This window comes from Anomaloglossus baeobatrachus, unplaced genomic scaffold (assembly GCF_048569485.1).
Source record: "Anomaloglossus baeobatrachus isolate aAnoBae1 unplaced genomic scaffold, aAnoBae1.hap1 Scaffold_2540, whole genome shotgun sequence".
NCBI lineage: Eukaryota > Metazoa > Chordata > Amphibia > Anura > Aromobatidae > Anomaloglossus > Anomaloglossus baeobatrachus.
The window spans coordinates 65092-83310 of NW_027442113.1; the positions used below are offsets into that span (position 1 = coordinate 65092).

General features: G+C 62.5%; 1 protein-coding gene across 1 annotated transcript in view; it reads left to right on the top strand.

Moving 5' to 3' along the window:
- CEP112 (centrosomal protein 112) overlaps positions 1-18219 on the top strand; it is a 98215-nt gene that overhangs the window by 59442 nt on the left and 20554 nt on the right. Inside the window, exon 19 of the mRNA XM_075332201.1 lies at positions 8036-8218. Coding sequence (XP_075188316.1) covers positions 8036-8218 — 183 coding nt within the window. The remainder of the gene's footprint in view (positions 1-8035; positions 8219-18219) is intronic.

The following is an 18219-nucleotide window of genomic DNA, read 5'->3' on the forward strand; positions in this document are numbered from 1 at the left end:
CCCCGGCTCTGTACTGTGCTGTGGCTGCTGGTGGGGTTTCGCTTCCCTTGGCTCTGTACTGTGCTGTGGCTGCTGGTGGGGTTTCGCTTCCCCCGGCTCTGTACTGTGCTGTGGCTGCTGGTGGGGTTTCGCTTCCCCCGGCTCTGTACTGTGCTGTGGCTGCTGGTGGGGTCTCGCTCCCCCCGGCTCTGTACTGTGCTGTGGCTGCTGGTGGGGTTTCGCTTCTCTCGGCTCTGTACTGTGCTGTGGCTGCTGGTGGGGTCTCGCTCCCCCCGGCTCTGTACTGTGCTGTGGCTGCTGGTGGGGTTTCGCTTCCCCCGGCTCTGTACTGTGCTGTGGCTGCTGGTGGGGTTTCGCTTCCCCTGCCTCTGTACTGTGCTGTGGCTGCTGGTGGTGTCTCGCTCCCCCCGGCTCTGTACTGTGCTGTGGCTGCTGGTGGTGTCTCGCTCCCCCCGGCTCTGTACTGTGCTGCGGCTGCTGGTGGTGTCTCGCTCCCCTCGGCTCTGTACTGTGCTGTGGCTGCTGGTGGTGTCTCGCTCCCCTCGGCTCTGTACTGTGCTGTGGCTGCTGGTGGTGTCTCGCTCCCCCCGGCTCTGTACTGTGCTGTGGCTGCTGGTGGTGTCTCGTTCCCCTCGGCTCTGTAGTGTGCTGTGGCTGCTGGTGGGGTCTCGCTCCCCCCGGCTCTGTACTGTGCTGTGGCTGCTGGTGGTGTCTCGCTCCCCTCGGCTCTGTACTGTGCTGTGGCTGCTGGTGGTGTCTCGCTCCCCCCGGCTCTGTACTGTGCTGCGGCTGCTGGTGGTGTCTCGCTCCCCTCGGCTCTGTACTGTGCTGTGGCTGCTGGTGGTGTATCGCTTCCCTCGACTCTGTACTGTGCTGTGGCTGCTGGTGGGGTCTCGCTCCCCCCGGCTCTGTACTGTGCTGTGGCTGCTGGTGGGGTCTCGCTCCCCCCTGCTGTGTACTGTGCTGTGGCTGCTGGTGGGGTCTCGCTCCCCCCTGCTCTGTACTGTGCTGTGGCTGCTGGTGGGGTTTCGCTTCCCCCGGCTCTGTACTGTGCTGTGGCTGCTGGTGGTGTCTCGCTCCCCCCGGCTCTGTACTGTGCTGTGGCTGCTGGTGGTGTCTCGCTCCCCCCGGCTCTGTACTGTGCTGTGGCTGCTGGTGGGGTCTCGCTTCCCCCGGCTCTGTACTGTGCTGTGGCTGCTGGTGGTGTCTCGCTTCCCCCGGCTCTGTACTGTGCTGTGGCTGCTGGTGGTGTCTCGCTCCCCCCGGCTCTGTACTGTGCTGTGGCTGCTGGTGGTGTCTCGCTCCCCCCGGCTCTGTACTGTGCTGTGGCTGCTGGTGGTGTCTCGCTTCCCTCGGCTCTGTACTGTGCTGTGGCTGCTGGTGGGGTCTCGCTCCCCCCGGCTCTGTACTGTGCTGTGGCTGCTGGTGGGGTCTCGCTTCCCTCGGCTCTGTACTGTGCTGTGGCTGCTGGTGGGGTCTCGCTCCCCCCGGCTCTGTAGTGTGCTGTGGCTGCTGGTGGGGTTTCGCTTCCCCCGGCTCTGTACTGTGCTGTGGCTGCTGGTGGGGTCTCGCTCCCCCCGGCTCTGTACTGTGCTGTGGCTGCTGGTGGGGTTTCGCTTCCCTTGGCTCTGTACTGTGCTGTGGCTGCTGGTGGGGTTTCGCTCCCCCCGGCTCTGTACTGTGCTGTGGCTGCTGGTGGGGTCTCGCTTCCCTCGGCTCTGTACTGTGCTGTGGCTGCTGGTGGGGTCTCGCTCCCCCCGGCTCTGTAGTGTGCTGTGGCTGCTGGTGGGGTTTCGCTTCCCCCGGCTCTGTACTGTGCTGTGGCTGCTGGTGGGGTTTCGCTTCCCTTGGCTCTGTACTGTGCTGTGGCTGCTGGTGGGGTTTCGCTTCCCCCGGCTCTGTACTGTGCTGTGGCTGCTGGTGGGGTTTCGCTTCCCCCGGCTCTGTACTGTGCTGTGGCTGCTGGTGGGGTCTCGCTCCCCCCGGCTCTGTACTGTGCTGTGGCTGCTGGTGGGGTTTCGCTTCTCTCGGCTCTGTACTGTGCTGTGGCTGCTGGTGGGGTCTCGCTCCCCCCGGCTCTGTACTGTGCTGTGGCTGCTGGTGGGGTTTCGCTTCCCCCGGCTCTGTACTGTGCTGTGGCTGCTGGTGGGGTTTCGCTTCCCCTGCCTCTGTACTGTGCTGTGGCTGCTGGTGGTGTCTCGCTCCCCCCGGCTCTGTACTGTGCTGTGGCTGCTGGTGGTGTCTCGCTCCCCCCGGCTCTGTACTGTGCTGCGGCTGCTGGTGGTGTCTCGCTCCCCTCGGCTCTGTACTGTGCTGTGGCTGCTGGTGGTGTCTCGCTCCCCTCGGCTCTGTACTGTGCTGTGGCTGCTGGTGGTGTCTCGCTCCCCCCGGCTCTGTACTGTGCTGTGGCTGCTGGTGGTGTCTCGTTCCCCTCGGCTCTGTAGTGTGCTGTGGCTGCTGGTGGGGTCTCGCTCCCCCCGGCTCTGTACTGTGCTGTGGCTGCTGGTGGTGTCTCGCTCCCCTCGGCTCTGTACTGTGCTGTGGCTGCTGGTGGTGTCTCGCTCCCCCCGGCTCTGTACTGTGCTGCGGCTGCTGGTGGTGTCTCGCTCCCCTCGGCTCTGTACTGTGCTGTGGCTGCTGGTGGTGTATCGCTTCCCTCGACTCTGTACTGTGCTGTGGCTGCTGGTGGGGTCTCGCTCCCCCCGGCTCTGTACTGTGCTGTGGCTGCTGGTGGGGTCTCGCTCCCCCCTGCTCTGTACTGTGCTGTGGCTGCTGGTGGGGTCTCGCTCCCCCCTGCTCTGTACTGTGCTGTGGCTGCTGGTGGGGTTTCGCTTCCCCCGGCTCTGTACTGTGCTGTGGCTGCTGGTGGTGTCTCGCTCCCCCCGGCTCTGTACTGTGCTGTGGCTGCTGGTGGTGTCTCGCTCCCCCCGTCTCTACTGTGCTGTGGCTGCTGGTGGGGTCTCGCTTCCCTCGGCTCTGTACTGTGCTGCGGCTGCTGGTGGGGTTTCGCTCCCCCCGGCTCTGTACTGTGCTGCGGCTGCTGGTGGTGTCTCGCTCCCCCTGGCTCTGTACTGTGCTGTGGCTGCTGGTGGTGTCTCGCTCCCCCCGGCTCTGTACTGTGCTGTGTTTGCTGGTGGTGTCTCGCTCCCCCCGGCTCTGTACTGTGCTGTGTTTGCTGGTGGGGTTTCGCTTCCCCCGGCTCTGTACTGTGCTGTGGCTGCTGGTGGTGTCTCGCTCCCCCAGGCTCTGTACTGTGCTGTGGCTGCTGGTGGGGTCTCGCTTCCCTTGGCTCTGTACTGTGCTGTGGCTTCTGGTGGTGTCTCGCTCCCCCCGGCTCTGTACTGTGCTGTGGCTGCTGGTGGTGTCTCGCTCCCCCCGGCTCTGTACTGTGCTGTGGCTGCTGGTGGTGTCTCGCTCCCCCCGGCTCTGTACTGTGCTGTGGCTGCTGGTGGTGTCTCGCTTCCCCCGGCTCTGTACTGTGCTGTGGCTGCTGGTGGGGTCTCGCTCCCTCCGGCTCTGTACTGTGCTGTGGCTGCTGGTGGTGTCTCGCTCCCCCAGGCTCTGTACTGTGCTGTGGCTGCTGGTGGATTCTCGCTTCCCTCGGCTCTGTACTGTGCTGTGGCTGCTGGTGGGGTCTCGCTCCCCCAGGCTCTGTACTGTGCTGTGGCTGCTGGTGGGGTCTCGCTCCCCCCGGCTCTGTACTGTGCTGTGGCTGCTGGTGGGGTTTCGCTCCCCCCGGCTCTGTACTGTGCTGTGGCTGCTGGTGGTGTCTCGCTCCCCCCGGCTCTGTACTGTGCTGCGGCTGCTGGGGGGGTTTCGCTCCCCCCGGCTCTGTACTGTGCTGCGTCTGCTGGTGGGGTTTCGCTTCCCCCGGCTCTGTACTGTGCTGCGGCTGCTGGTGGGGTCTCGCTCCCCCCGGCTCTGTACTGTGCTGTGGCTGCTGGTGGTGTCTCGCTACCCCCGGCTCTGTACTGTGCTGTGGCTGCTGGTGGGGTTTCGCTCCCCCCGGCTCTGTACTGTGCTGTGGCTGCTGGTGGGGTCTCGCTCCCCCCGGCTCTGTACTGTACTGTGGCTGCTGGTGGGGTTTCGCTCCCCCCGGCTCTGTACTGTGGCTGCTGGTGGGGTTTCGCTTCCCTCGGCTCTGTACTGTGCTGTGGCTGCTGGTGGGGTCTCGCTCCCCCCGGCTCTGTACTGTGCTGCGGCTGCTGGTGGGGTTTCGCTTCCCCCGGGTCTGTACTGTGCTGTGGCTGCTGGTGGGGTCTCGCTCCCCCCGGCTCTGTACTGTGCTGTGGCTGCTGGTGGGGTTTCGCTCCCCCCGGCTCTGTACTGTGCTGTGGCTGCTGGTGGGGTCTCGCTCCCCCCGGCTCTGTACTGTACTGTGGCTGCTGGTGGGGTTTCGCTCCCCCCGGCTCTGTACTGTGGCTGCTGGTGGGGTTTCGCTTCCCTCGGCTCTGTACTGTGCTGTGGCTGCTGGTGGGGTCTCGCTCCCCCCGGCTCTGTACTGTGCTGTGGCTGCTGGTGGGGTTTCGCTTCCCTCGGCTCTGTACTGTGCTGTGGCTGCTGGTGGGGTTTCGCTCCCCCCGGCTCTGTACTGTGCTGTGGCTGCTGGTGGGGTCTTGCTCCCCCCGGCTCTGTACTGTGCTGTGGCTGCTGGTGGTGTCTCACTCCCCCCGGCTCTGTACTGTGCTGTGGCTGCTGGTGGGGTCTCGCTCCCCCCGGCTCTGTACTGTGCTGTGGCTGCTGGTGGGGTTTCGCTTCCCTCGGCTCTGTACTGTGCTGTGGCTGCTGGTGGGGTTTCGCTCCCCCCGGCTCTGTACTGTGCTGTGGCTGCTGGTGGGGTCTTGCTCCCCCCGGCTCTGTACTGTGCTGTGGCTGCTGGTGGTGTCTCACTCCCCCCGGCTCTGTACTGTGCTGTGGCTGCTGGTGGGGTCTCGCTCCCCCCGGCTCTGTACTGTGCTGTGGCTGCTGGTGGGGTTTCGCTTCCCTCGGCTCTGTACTGTGCTGTGGCTGCTGGTGGGGTTTCGCTCCCCCCGGCTCTGTACTGTGCTGTGGCTGCTGGTGGTGTCTCGCTCCCCCCGGCTCTGTACTGTGCTGTGGCTGCTGGTGGGGTTTCGCTCCCCCGGCTCTGTACTGTGCTGCGGCTGCTGGTGGGGTTTCGCTTCCCCCGGCTCTGTATTGTACTGTGGCTGCTGGTGGGGTTTCGCTTCCCTCGGCTCTGTACTGTGCTGTGGCTGCTGGTGGGGTTTCGCTCCCCCCGGCTCTGTACTGTGCTGCGGCTGCTGGTGGGGTTTCGCTTCCCTCGGCTCTGGTGTAGCAGCTGTGGCTGCTGGTGGGGTCTCGCTCCCCCCGGCTCTGTACTGTGCTGTGGCTGCTGGTGGGGTCTCGCTCCCCCCCGGCTCTGTACTGTGCTGTGGCTGCTGGTGGGGTTTCGCTCCCCCCGGCTCTGTACTGTGCTGTGGCTGCTGGTGGGGTTTCGCTCCCTCCGGCTCTGTACTGTGCTGTGGCTGCTGGTGGGGTTTCGCTCCCCCCGGCTCTGTACTGTGCTGCGGCTGCTGGTGGGGTTTCGCTTCCCTCGGCTCTGGTGTAGCAGCTGTGGCTGCTGGTGGGGTCTCGCTCCCCCCGGCTCTGTACTGTGCTGTGGCTGCTGGTGGGGTCTCGCTCCCCCCCGGCTCTGTACTGTGCTGTGGCTGCTGGTGGGGTTTCGCTCCCCCCGGCTCTGTACTGTGCTGTGGCTGCTGGTGGGGTTTCGCTCCCTCCGGCTCTGTACTGTGCTGTGGCTGCTGGTGGGGTCTCGCTCCCCCCGGCTCTGTACTGTGCTGTGGCTGCTGGTGGGGTCTCGCTCCCCCCGGCTCTGTACTGTGCTGTGGCTGCTGGTGGTGTCTCGTTCCCCTCGGCTCTGTAATGTGCTGTGGCTGCTGGTGGGGTCTCCCTCCCCCCGGCTCTGTACTGTGCTGTGGCTGCTGGTGGTGTCTCGCTCCCCCCGGCTCTGTACTGTGCTGTGGCTGCTGGTGGGGTTTCGCTCCCCCCGGCTCTGTACTGTGCTGTGGCTGCTGGTGGGGTTTCGCTCCCTCCGGCTCTGTACTGTGCTGTGGCTGCTGGTGGGGTCTCGCTCCCCCCGGCTCTGTACTGTGCTGTGGCTGCTGGTGGGGTCTCGCTCCCCCCGGCTCTGTACTGTGCTGTGGCTTGCTGGTGGTGTCTCGTTCCCCTCGGCTCTGTAATGTGCTGTGGCTGCTGGTGGGGTCTCCCTCCCCCCGGCTCTGTACTGTGCTGTGGCTGCTGGTGGGGTTTCGCTTCCCCCGGGTCTGTACTGTGCTGTGGCTGCTGGTGGGGTCTCGCTCCCCCCGGCTCTGTACTGTGCTGCGGCTGCTGGTGGGGTTTCGCTTCCCCCGGGTCTGTACTGTGCTGTGGCTGCTGGTGGGGTCTCGCTCCCCCCGGCTCTGTACTGTGCTGTGGCTGCTGGTGGTGTTTCGCTTCCCTCGGCTCTGTACTGTGCTGTGGCTGCTGGTGGGGTTTCGCTCCCTCGGCTCTGGTGAAGCAGCTGTGGCCTCCGGTTCGGCTCCTGTTTTGGGGTGGGTCGCAGCAGCCCCTGCCGCACAGAAAATCTTCAAACTGAAGAGACGTGCATGTGAGTGGTGGGCACAGGCGGAGCGCAGCGTCCTGCGGAGCGGGGGCAGGTAGGGAGGATTACCATCATAGCGGGGGTTCGGCCGGGCTGTGTCTCATCCCGCCATTCACTGTGACAGACGGCAGCCCCGCACCTCCCGTTATCTCCGCTGCCCCCCCAGCCCCGCACATCTCGTTATCTCCGCTGCCCCGCACATCTCGTTATCTTTGCTGCCCCCCCAGCCCCGCACCTCCCGTTATCTTTGCTGCCCCCCCCCAGCCCCGCACCTCTTGTTATCTCCGCTGCCCCCCTCAGCCCCGCACCTCTTATCTCCGCTGCCCCCCCCAGCCCCGCACCTCCCGTTATCTCTGCTGCCCCCCGTTATCTCCGCTGCCCCTCCCGTTATCTCCGCTGCCCCCCCAGCCCCGCACCTCTCGTCATCTCCGCTGCCCCCCCAGCCCCGCACTTCCCGTTATCTCTGCTGCCCCCCCGCACCTCTCGTTATCTCCGCTGCCCCCCCGTTATCTCCGCTGCCCCCCGTTATCTCCGCTGCCACCCCAGCCCCGCACCTCCCGTTATCTCCGCTGCACCCCGCACCTCTCGTTATCTCCGCTGCCCCCCCGCACCTCTCGTTATCTCCGCTGCCCCCCCCAGCCCCGCACCTCCCGTTATCTCCGCTGCCCCCCCCAGCCCCGCACCTCTCGTTATCTCCGCTGCCCCCCCGCACCTCTCGTTATCTCCGCTGCCCCCCCCAGCCCCGCACCTCTCGTTATCTCCGCTGCCCCCCCCAGCCCCGCACTTCCCGTTATCTCCGCTGCCCCCCGCACCTCTCGTTATCTCCGCTGCCCCCCGCACCTCTCGTTATCTCCGCTGCCCCCCCCAGCCCCGCACCTTCCGTTATCTCCGCTGCCCCCTCCAGCCCTGCACCTCCCGTTATCTCCGCTGCCCCCCCAGCCCCGCACCTTCCGTTATCTCCGCTGCCCCCTCCAGCCCTGCACCTCCCGTTATCTCCGCTGCCCCCCACCTCCCGTTATCTCCGCTGCCCCCCCACCTCCCGTTATCTCCGCTGCCCCCCCCAGCCTAGCACCTCCCGTTATCTCCGCGTCCCCCCCCAGCCCCCCACCTCCCGTTATCTCCGCTGCCCCCCCACCTCCCGTTATCTCCGCTGCCCCCCCAGCCCCGCACCTCCCGTTATCTCCGCTGCCCCCCGCACCTCCCGTTATCTCCGCTGCCCCCCGCACCTCCCGTTATCTCCGCTGCCCCCCGGCTCCATGCTCGGCCATCACTTCTATATTGCTTCTCTTTCTATGTTGCCATTGGTAGAGTTTTGGGGACACGTCGGTCGTATGTAATAAAGATGGAGGTTGCGTTTATCGGGGGGGTCGTTGTCATGGTGACAGGGATGACCCGTATCCTCTATTGTCCTATCAGATGGTGGAGCTGAGGCTGGAGCAGGAGCAGGAGAAGATCCGCCTGCACCAGGAGCACAGCGCCGAGAGGGACCGCCTGGTGCGGGAGCACGAGCAGGAGATCCAGCGGCTGGAGCGGCAGCTGCAGGGCGCCATGACGGAGCATGAGCACAAGGCACAAGCCTGGCGGGAGCGGGATGCACAGGTGAGCCATCGCCGCACCGCAGGGTGACACAGGTGAGTCATGCTCTGCACCGCAGGGTGACGCACAGGTGAGCCATGCTCCGCACCGCAGGGTGACGCACAGGTGAGCCATGCTCTGCACCGCAGGGTGACGCATAGGTGAGCCATGCTCTGCACCGCAGGGTGACGCATAGGTGAGCCATGCTCTGCACCGCAGGGTGACGCATAGGTGAGCCATGCTCTGCACCGCAGGGTGACGCACAGGTGAGCCATGCTCTGCACCGCAGGGTGACGCACAGGTGAGCCATGCTCTGCACCGCAGGGTGACGCACAGGTGAGCCATGCTCTGCACCGCAGGGTGACGCACAGGTGAGCCATGCTCTGCACCGCAGGGTGACGCACAGGTGAGCCATGCTCTGCACCGCAGGGTGACGCACAGGTGAGCCATGCTCTGCACCGCAGGGTGACGCACAGGTGAGCCATGCTCTGCACCGCAGGGTGACGCACAGGTGAGCCATGCTCCGCATCGCAGGGTGACGCACAGGTGAGCCATGCTCCGCATCGCAGGGTGACGCACAGGCGAGCCATGCTCCGCACCGCAGGGTGACGCACAGGCGAGCCATGCTCCGCACCGCAGGGTGACGCACAGGCGAGCCATGCTCCGCACCGCAGGGTGACGCACAGGTGAGCCATGCTCCGCACCGCAGGGTGACGCACAGGCGAGCCATGCTCTGCACCGCAGGGTGACGCACAGGTGAGCCATGCTCTGCACCGCAGGGTGACGCACAGGTGAGCCATGCTCTGCACCGCAGGGTGACGCACAGGTGAGCCATGCTCTGCACCGCAGGGTGACGCACAGGTGAGCCATGCTCTGCACCGCAGGGTGACGCACAGGTGAGCCATGCTCTGCACCACAGGGTGACGCACAGGTGAGCCATGCTCCGCACCGCAGGGTGACGCACAGGTGAGCCATGCTCCGCACCGCAGGGTGCACCGCAATAGTGTCCGGCCTCCAGGGGGCAGGATAATTACACAGTATGTCGGTGCCAGGTCTCCAGATGAAGAGCTGTGATATGCCCTGCTGGAGCGCGGTGCCGGACCCCACCTGAGAGGAGCCGGACCCCGATCTACCGGGTTAGGATATTAGATGGATCCGTCTGTGCCGCTCTGTTGGATGCCGCTGCTCGCTGTCGCTCTACGCTGGGGACTTATTTGATGCGCGCGGTCAGCCAGGATAATGCTCCATGTGTTTCCTGGCTCCAGAGATGGCGGAGAGCGACTGCTAGTTACTGCGTGCAGACCTGTCTCCCCAACAGAGGGCAGCGTGCGCCCCAATTGAAGACACGGGGGAGTGTAGCGCCGGCTCAGACGTGAGGGGAGTGTAGCGCCGGCTCAGACGTGAGGGGAGTGTAGCGCCGGCTCAGACGTGAGGGGAGTGTAGCGCCGGCTCAGACGTGAGGGGAGTGTAGCGCCGGCTCAGACGTGAGGGGAGTGTAGCGCCGGCTCAGACGTGAGGGGAGTGTAGCGCCAGCTCAGACGGGAGGGGAGCGTAGCGCCGGCTCAGACTGGAGGGGAGCGTAGCGCCATCTCAGACGGGAGGGGAGCGTAGCGCCATCTCAGACGGGAGGGGAGCGTAGCGCCGGCTCAGACTGGAGGGGAGCGTAGCGCCATCTCAGACGGGAGGGGAGCGTAGCGCCATCTCAGATGGGAGGGGAGTGTAGCGCCCCAATTGAAGACACGGGGGAGTGTAGCGCCGGCTCAGACGTGAGGGGAGCGTAGCGCCGGCTCAGACGTGAGGGGAGCGTAGCGCCGGCTCAGACGGGAGGGGAGCGTAGCGCCGGCTCAGACGGGAGAGGAGCGTAGCGCCGGCTCAGACGGGAGGGGAGCGTAGCGCCAGCTCAGACGGGAGGGGAGCGTAGCGCCATCTCGGACGGGAGGGGAGCGTAGCGCCGTCTCGGACGGGAGGGGAGCGTAGCGCCGTCTCGGACGGGAGGGGAGCGTAGCGCCGTCTCGGACGGGAGGGGAGCGTAGCGCCGTCTCGGACGGGAGGGGAGCGTAGCGCCGTCTCGGACGGGAGGGGAGCGTAGCGCCGGCTCGGACGTGAGGGGAGCGTAGCGCCGGCTCGGACGTGAGGGGAGCGTAGCGCCGGCTCGGACGTGAGGGGAGCGTAGCGCCGGCTCGGACGTGAGGGGAGCGTAGCGCCGGCTCGGACGTGAGGGGAGCGTAGCGCCGGCTCGGACGTGAGGGGAGCGTAGCGCCGGCTCAGACGTGAGGGGAGCGTAGCGCCGGCTCAGACGTGAGGGGAGCGTAGCGCCGGCTCAGACGTGAGGGGAGCGTAGCGCCGGCTCAGACGTGAGGGGAGCGTAGCGCCGGCTCAGACGTGAGGGGAGCGTAGCAGCGGCCCCTAGCACCTCTGTAGTACACTGCTAATGCTGCATCGTCCTCCATCACTCCCCTTTCTCTACATCGTCCTCATGGCGGCATCCTCGGGGGCTGAGCCCCGCCTCCTCATACCACATTGTAGACGCCTGGGACCTGGCCTATCACCTTTTAGATATGGAGAACTTCACAGCAGTGCGGTGATATCTGTGGAAACACGGGGGTCAGTGGGCGCTCTCGTCCACTAAAACCCGCCGCCTTTATAAAGACAGCGTGGCCCAGGGCTCATCCCAACTGAACGCCGGCCTCCCTAACCGTGGGCGTAACACTACTCAGACAACACAGGGTGAGGGAATCACAATAATTAGACTTTATTGGATCCCCAAACAATTAACGGCACATAACACATAACCAGCAAAACACACAAATGTAACCGGCAACAGAGTCTCACCCTTCCGCTGCTCACCAGGGATTAGTATGTCCATGCCTCACAGGTTCCAAGCTGTCTGAGGTCTGCAAAGTCTGTAACAGGTGACTGAAGTGTCCCAACCTGAGTGTCCTCCTTAGGTAGTCCTGGTATGATGTTACAATCCTGGCAGCCGGAGTCGAAATCCCTAGGCTGTGGATATGGTCTCCAACCGGAACCAGAGCCCCTAGATTGAAGCCATAAGATATCCTGATCCTCTAGTCAGCTCCAAAGAGCTTAGACTGGATCCATCAGCATCCATCAACCTTCATCAACCTGGTGGCTTAAAGAAGTCCCTTTTATAGCCATAACCTTCCACTTGGATACACTGCGTCCTCATCGATTGGTTGGACAAGATCGCCTCTCCCATTGGATGAATCTCAAGCTGCATGGACAATGTTCATCCAAATGATGTGCATAGAAAGACTGAAGATATCTACATGAAGTCTGCAAGTCACAGACTCAACAATGGCTACTAAGGTAATCACATTAGCAATACACAACTACAATACAATGGTTACTGGAAAAGTCTGGAGAACAATACGTCTGGCTTTCAGTGGCCAACACAATTACATTGAGTCAAGAAGAGTCTTGTAAAAACAATGAGGGACTTCTCCCCCGTCTATAAACAATCCATCATGCTGTCTGGCTGGATTTTAAGAAACTTTAACCCATGAGAGTCCATGTCATCACAATATCTATGTGAGACGCTCATCCAGAAGCCCCCACACATTTATCCTGGGGGCTCCCTTCCACGCTCTTCCTAGCTCCCCTCTGCACTCGTTTTAGTCCTGAGGGACTCCCACTCATGGTGGTCCTGCAGCGCCCCACACTCTATTCCATGTCCCTTCCCTGCATGCATGTGTTGGGACCTTCCTCACTCGTCCAGGTCCTCCCCCGCCTACCCTCGACCAGGGGGCCTTCCCCCGTGCTCATCCAGGTCCTCCCCCACTTGCCCTCGACCAGGGGGCCTTCCCCCGCGCTCATCCGGGTCCTCCCCCGCCTGCCCTCGACCAGGGGGCCTTCCCCCGCGCTCATCCAGGTCCTCCCTCACCTGCCCTCGACCAGGGGAGGGGGCCTTCCCCCGCGCTCATCCAGGTCCTCCCCCGGGTGCCCTCGACCAGGGGGCCTTCCCCCACGCTCATCCAGGTCCTCCCCCGCCTGCCCTCGACCAGGGGGCCTTCCTCCGTGCTCATCCAGGTCCTCCCTCACCTGCCCTCGACCAGGGGGCCTTCCCCCCGCGCTCATCCAGATCCTCCCTCACCTGCCCTCGACCAGGGGGCCTTCCCCCCGCGCTCATCCAGATCCTCCCTCACCTGCCCTCGACCAGGGGGCCTCCCCCCCGCGCTCATCCAGATCCTCCCTCACCTGCCCTCGACCAGGGGGCCTTCCCCCGTGCTCATCCAGGTCCTCCCCCACTTGCCCTCGACCAGGGGGCCTTCCCCCACGCTCATCCGGGTCCTCCCCCGCCTGCCCTCGACCAGGGGGCCTTCCCCCACGCTCATCCAGGTCCTCCCTCACCTGCCCTCGACCAGGGGGCCTTCCCCCACGCTCATCCAGGTCCTCCCTCACCTGCCCTCGACCAGGGGAGGGGGCCTTCCCCCGCGCTCATCCAGGTCCTCCCTCACCTGCCCTCGACCAGGGGAGGGGGCCTTCCCCCATGCTCATCCAGCTCCTCCCTCACCTGCCCTCGACCAGGGGGCCTTCCCCCCGCGCTCATCCAGATCCTCCCTCACCTGCCCTCGACCAGGGGGCCTTCCCCCCGCGCTCATCCAGATCCTCCCTCACCTGCCCTCGAGCAGGGGGCCTTCCCCCATGCTCATCCAGGTCCTCCCTCACCTGCCCTCGACCAGGGGGCCTTCTCGCCCATTGCTTGTCCACATGGCCAGCCATGCTTGTTCAGGTCTTGTTCTGGGGCCCGTCACCCCCTCATCCTGTGGGCCCTGCCCTGCACTTGTCCTCAGGATCCCCCACAGTCGTTCAGGACCCACTTTCTGACCCTTGTTGGTCAATGGCTTTCTTCTGAGGTTGTTGCACAATCCTTGGCAGACTGAGCAGTGCTCTGCACCGTCTGGTGCCGAAACCCGGGTTCAGTAACTGGACTGGAATTTTCCAAATAGGGGTCTGACATGGAAAAGTGGATCAGTACAAAGTGCACCACAGAAGAAGGTAATGCTCCGAAATGTGCAAGTCACCAGATTTACCAAAGAAGTGTCCAGTCTGATACATCATCTGGCAGCACCGGGGTTAACCCCTTCACCTCCTGCTCCCTCTGAACATTCAGGTGCGGGGACTGCAGCAGCCGAGGATTCACTCCTACATCACCCTCTGTATAATATAACTGATCTCATCAGTCTCTTTTCCCCCTGCTGCGGCGGGCTCTTTTCCCCCTGCTGCGGCGGGCTCTTTTCCCCCTGCTGCGGCGGGCTCTTTTCCCCATGCTGCGGCGGGCTCTTTTCCCCCTGCTGCGGCGGGCTCTTTTCCCCCTGCTGCGGCGGTGTCTTCCCCGGTGTTTCTCTTCCCCTGTGTCGACCTTTTCCCCCTCGGCGATCTCTTACCTTGCTGTGAGCCTTTCCCGGCGCCGGCGGCCCCTTGCCATGTAGCGGCCCTTTTTCCTGGCGGCGGCCTCTTGCCATGTAGCGGCCCTTTTTCCTGGCGGCGGCCTCTTGCCATGTAGCGGCCCCTTTTCCTGGCTGCGGCCTCTTGCCCTGTAGTGGCCCCTTTCCCCGGCGGCGGCCCCTTGTCCTGCAGTGGCCCCTTTCCCGGCAGCGGTCCCTTCCCCAGCGGCGGTCCCTTCCCCGGCGGCCTCGCTCCTGCAGACTTCTCATGTTCTCTGCCCGCCACATTTAGAGTCCAGAAATCTCTGAAATGTGTTCCACAAACCAAACAGCCTACATCTTGTGTAGAAGTCGCTGCCGCTGTCACCGCTCTGCCCGAATCTCTGGTAACCATGGAAACTACAGCATCGCCGCGCCGCCGCAACTTAGAGGATCAAAACTTGTATCTTTCACAGCAGCTGCGCGGCCTGTCATCCTGTCATCCTGTCATGTGTCGCTGACGATCCGGACTCCCATCCTCTCACACTCATTTTCATGGGGATTTTTATTTTTTACATCCAGTGTGAAATAGCGGCCCCTGCCCGACACCCCCCAAACCCCCTCCCCCGGCCTGATGTCCGCAGACAGAGGTCGCCTCAACTAGATCGTCAGCTCCACGGTGCAGGATGCGAGTGCTACCCCCCCCCCATATTGTGCCTCACCCTCTGTATCACCCCCCTATATCGCGTCTTCCTCTGTATCACACACCCCCATATCGCGCCTACCTCTGTATCACCCCCCCATATCGCGTCTTCCTCTGTATCACACACCCCCATATCGCGCCTTCCTCTGTATCACACCCCCCCATATCGCGCCTTCCTCTGTATCACACCCCCCATATCACGCCTTCCTCTGTATCATACCCCCCATATCTCGCCTTCCTCTGTGTCAAACCCCCATATCACGCCTTCCTCTGTATCACACCCCCCCATATCACGCCTTCCTCTGTATCACACCCCCCATATCACGCCTTCCTCTGTATCACACCCCCCATATCTTGCCTGCCTCTGTATCACACCCCCCATATCTCGCCTGCCTCTGTATCACACCCCCCATATCGCACCTTCCTCTATCACACACCCCCATATCGTGACTTCCTATATATCACTCCCCCCCCCATATCGTGACTTCCTCTGTATCACTCCCCCCCCATATCACACCTTCCCCTGTGTGAGGCAAATCCCGGGATATGAAGATGAATTATGACTCCAGTCATAGTCCCTCATCACTCCCTGGCAGTGCCCCCTCCCTTCTTGTTCTCAGTGTTCCACTTACACCTCCATGGCCATGTCCTGTGATATGGAAATGAGGTGGTGTGGGAACAATGGACACAGGATGACTCCCTGCCGTCACCCTGTAACAAGAGCTGTATCTCATTAGCAAGGCTATGGAAATAGCCAGACAGAACGACTCCAGTAAAAAATGGTTCATATCTCGCAAGCCATATTTCCGATAAATATGGCAACCATAAAAATGGTGTCTCCGCATGTGGACGATGCCGGCACCCCCTTTTTATGGGAGCAGGACATTGGGAAATGCCCCAGGCGTGATATCAGCCAATGGGGAACTGGCAGACAGGTCATGAGTCCCCTCGTTCTGTAGCTAAATTCATAACTGTCACAATGAGAGCATTGGCGTCCGCCTACGACGCTCCCAGGCAAAGTTATGGCCCATATTCCATGTTGGGATATTGTCCATAACTCCAGCCAGGGGTGGAGCAGTGCTCCCTGTGAGGTCACTAAGGTAGGAGGGGACCTGGATTTGGCCAGGTTGATAACCCTACTTCGGCCATTTTCCAGTGTTCTTTTCGCTGGGGGCACGTGTAGGAAACATCTGTGGGAAGGATCCTAGAAACCTGGGTACAGCGCCCCCCTGTGGCCAGACGCAACAAGGTAACTGCTGGAACTGTGTATGCCTGTTTGTAACCCATGCTTTGATTGTAACTGTACTCTGACATATGTATATTCTGTAGATTCCCTATTGTATATATTGTAGTTTCTAGTGTGCTTTAGGCTGATTAAATTATATAATTAATCTTGGGCTGTTCTGTTATCTCGATCTTGAATCCCACGTCTGTGTGTTCGGCTAATAGTTAACGTGAAGCGGTTGGTGGCAGCGAGTTGTGCCAAGGATTATTGTGGGGAGGCCAGTGAGATTCGGGGAGATTTTATATATTCCGCCCGCGGAGGTCGGGGGAATATATACCCTACTCTCCCCAGGGACCCTTCAATAATCGGCATAAGTAGTATAGCGGCCTCCTTGCTTATCGTCGGGCAATTCCATAATTGGCCTGACTATAAGAGGGGCGCTAGAGAGCGCATCACGTGCTCTGTCTGTCGGTCGGGAGGTATAAAGGAGGGGTGACCCCCCACTTGTTACACCCCGATTGTGACGTACTGGTAGCCAGTGCGGGGGATTTCTGAGTGACCCCCCCGGTGGTTTGTGACATATTGGTGGCATTAGCGGTGGGATCGAGATAATAGTGTGTGTGAGTGTGAGACCCATACTCCCAGACACTAAAGACTGCCTGCAGCAGCTGTGGCTGCTGGGGTCTTCAGACTAGCTCAACACTAGAGTGTCAGAGTGCAGATACTGTAAGGTGTGTGGAGGCATCAGGTGTCAGTTCTGTGTCAGTGACCAAAAGTCTGCAAGAATGGCTGATGGCACCAGGAGCAGAGCTATGCAACTGGCCAATGCTAAGGCAGGAGCCGAAGAGAGGGAGGACGGTGCTGTGGACAGCAATGAGGAGGTTGCCCACGAGTCCTCCAGGAGCTCGACGCCAGAAAACCGTTCTGCCGAGGACATTGCGCAACCTGGCACTGCTGGACAAGATGAGGAGGAGCTCACCCAAGGTTCCTCAACGAGCCAGATGCCAGCCCTCCGCTCGGAAAGGGACAGTGAATCGCCTAGCTCTGCAGCGTGCCGCAGATCACCACGTGCCATTCCACCGAGCCTGGGAGGCTCGGATAGCCTTCTTCAAATGGCTATGGCCCTTCTCCAGGCTGGAGACCAGAAGGGCTACAAGGAACTCCTGGCAGAGCGCAGGGCAGAGCGGCAGGCAGCGCGTGACGCTGAGGCTGCGGAGCGGCACGCAGAGCGTGAGGCTGCGGAGCGAGAGCGGCAGGCAGCGCGTGAAGAGCGAGAGCGACAGGCAGACCGTGACTACCAGCTGCAGCTAGCTCAGCTCCGGCCCTCATCAGCCACACGTGACCTTCGAGACACCAAACTTCCAAAGGTCCGTGTTGAGGACTTCCCAGTGCTGGAGAAGGATGGAGACTTGGACTCTTTCTTGACTGCTTTTGAACGGACTTGCTTGCAGCACCATCTGGACAAGGACCAGTGGGCCAAATACCTGACCCCCCGTTTAAGGGGTAAGGCCCTGGATGTCCTTGGGGACTTGCCTGCTGAGGCAGATCAGGGCTACGACACCATCAAGCGGGCCCTGATCCAACAGTACAACCTCACTCCAGAGTCCTACCGCAAGAAGTTCCGGAGCCTACAGAAGGGACCAAAGGACTCCTGGGCTGACCACCGGCGGGCACTTGCCCGAGCTGCCGACCACTGGACCCAAGGCCTGCAGCTTTCCACCGGACCGGAGATCCTGGACTTGTTCATCACGGAGCAACTCTTGTGGAACTGCCCTGAGGATCTCCGCCAGTTCATCCGAGACCAGAAGCCAAAGGGGTCCACGGCTACCAGCTGCCCTTGCCGATGACTACACCAACAACCGGGCCCCTGAGGCCAGGAGAGCGGCCACCAGCAGCACCTGGAGAGGGGGTAAGATGAATTCTGCGACTGCCCCACCTGCCCCTAGACTGCAGGGGGTGTCCCCCTCAACTCCCCTCTCCAGGCCCGTGGCAGAACCAAGACGGTGCCACCAGTGCAACTTACCTGGACACTTCAAGGCCATGTGCCCTCAGCGTCCCAAGGCCCCGGCTCCGTCCCCGTCCCAAGGGCCGCCCAAGGTGTATTGTGTGGGTGGGGGTGGTGGTAGGTCCCTGGACAGCTTCCAACCTGTCACCGTCGGCCGGTCTGTGACCATAGGACTGCGAGACAGCGCCTCGGAGGTGACTCTGGTGCGGCCTGAGATGGTGTCCCCCCAAGACTTGATCCCTGGAAAAACCCTCGCTGTCTCCGGGATTGGAGGCATTGACCCGGCGCTGCCTGTTGCTGACATTTATGTGGACTGGGGCGCAGGGCGAGGGGTGAGGGAGGTGGGGGTAACTGATCGGATCCCTGCCAACGTGCTACTTGGGACAGATTTGGGGCAGATAACCTCCCAGTTTGGGCCCCCCCCAAGGGCTGAACCTTCAGCCCGTACTGACATGCCTCCGGACAATGTTAATGTGTTATCTATGAATGATGTAAGGGAGGAGGGAGTGAACTCTGATATTTCTGCTTGCACAGACACCATAGACACACACACAGCGGCAGCTGTGACAGGGGAGGGGGTCATAGAAAGGTGTGACAATGCCTCTACAAGTAACCAGCCTGTGAGCTGGGATCTGTTGCCCTCTGCAGGGATAAGCAGAGAGCAGGGTGCTGCAGGGGGAGGACCAGTGTGTGGGGTGGGGGCTACCA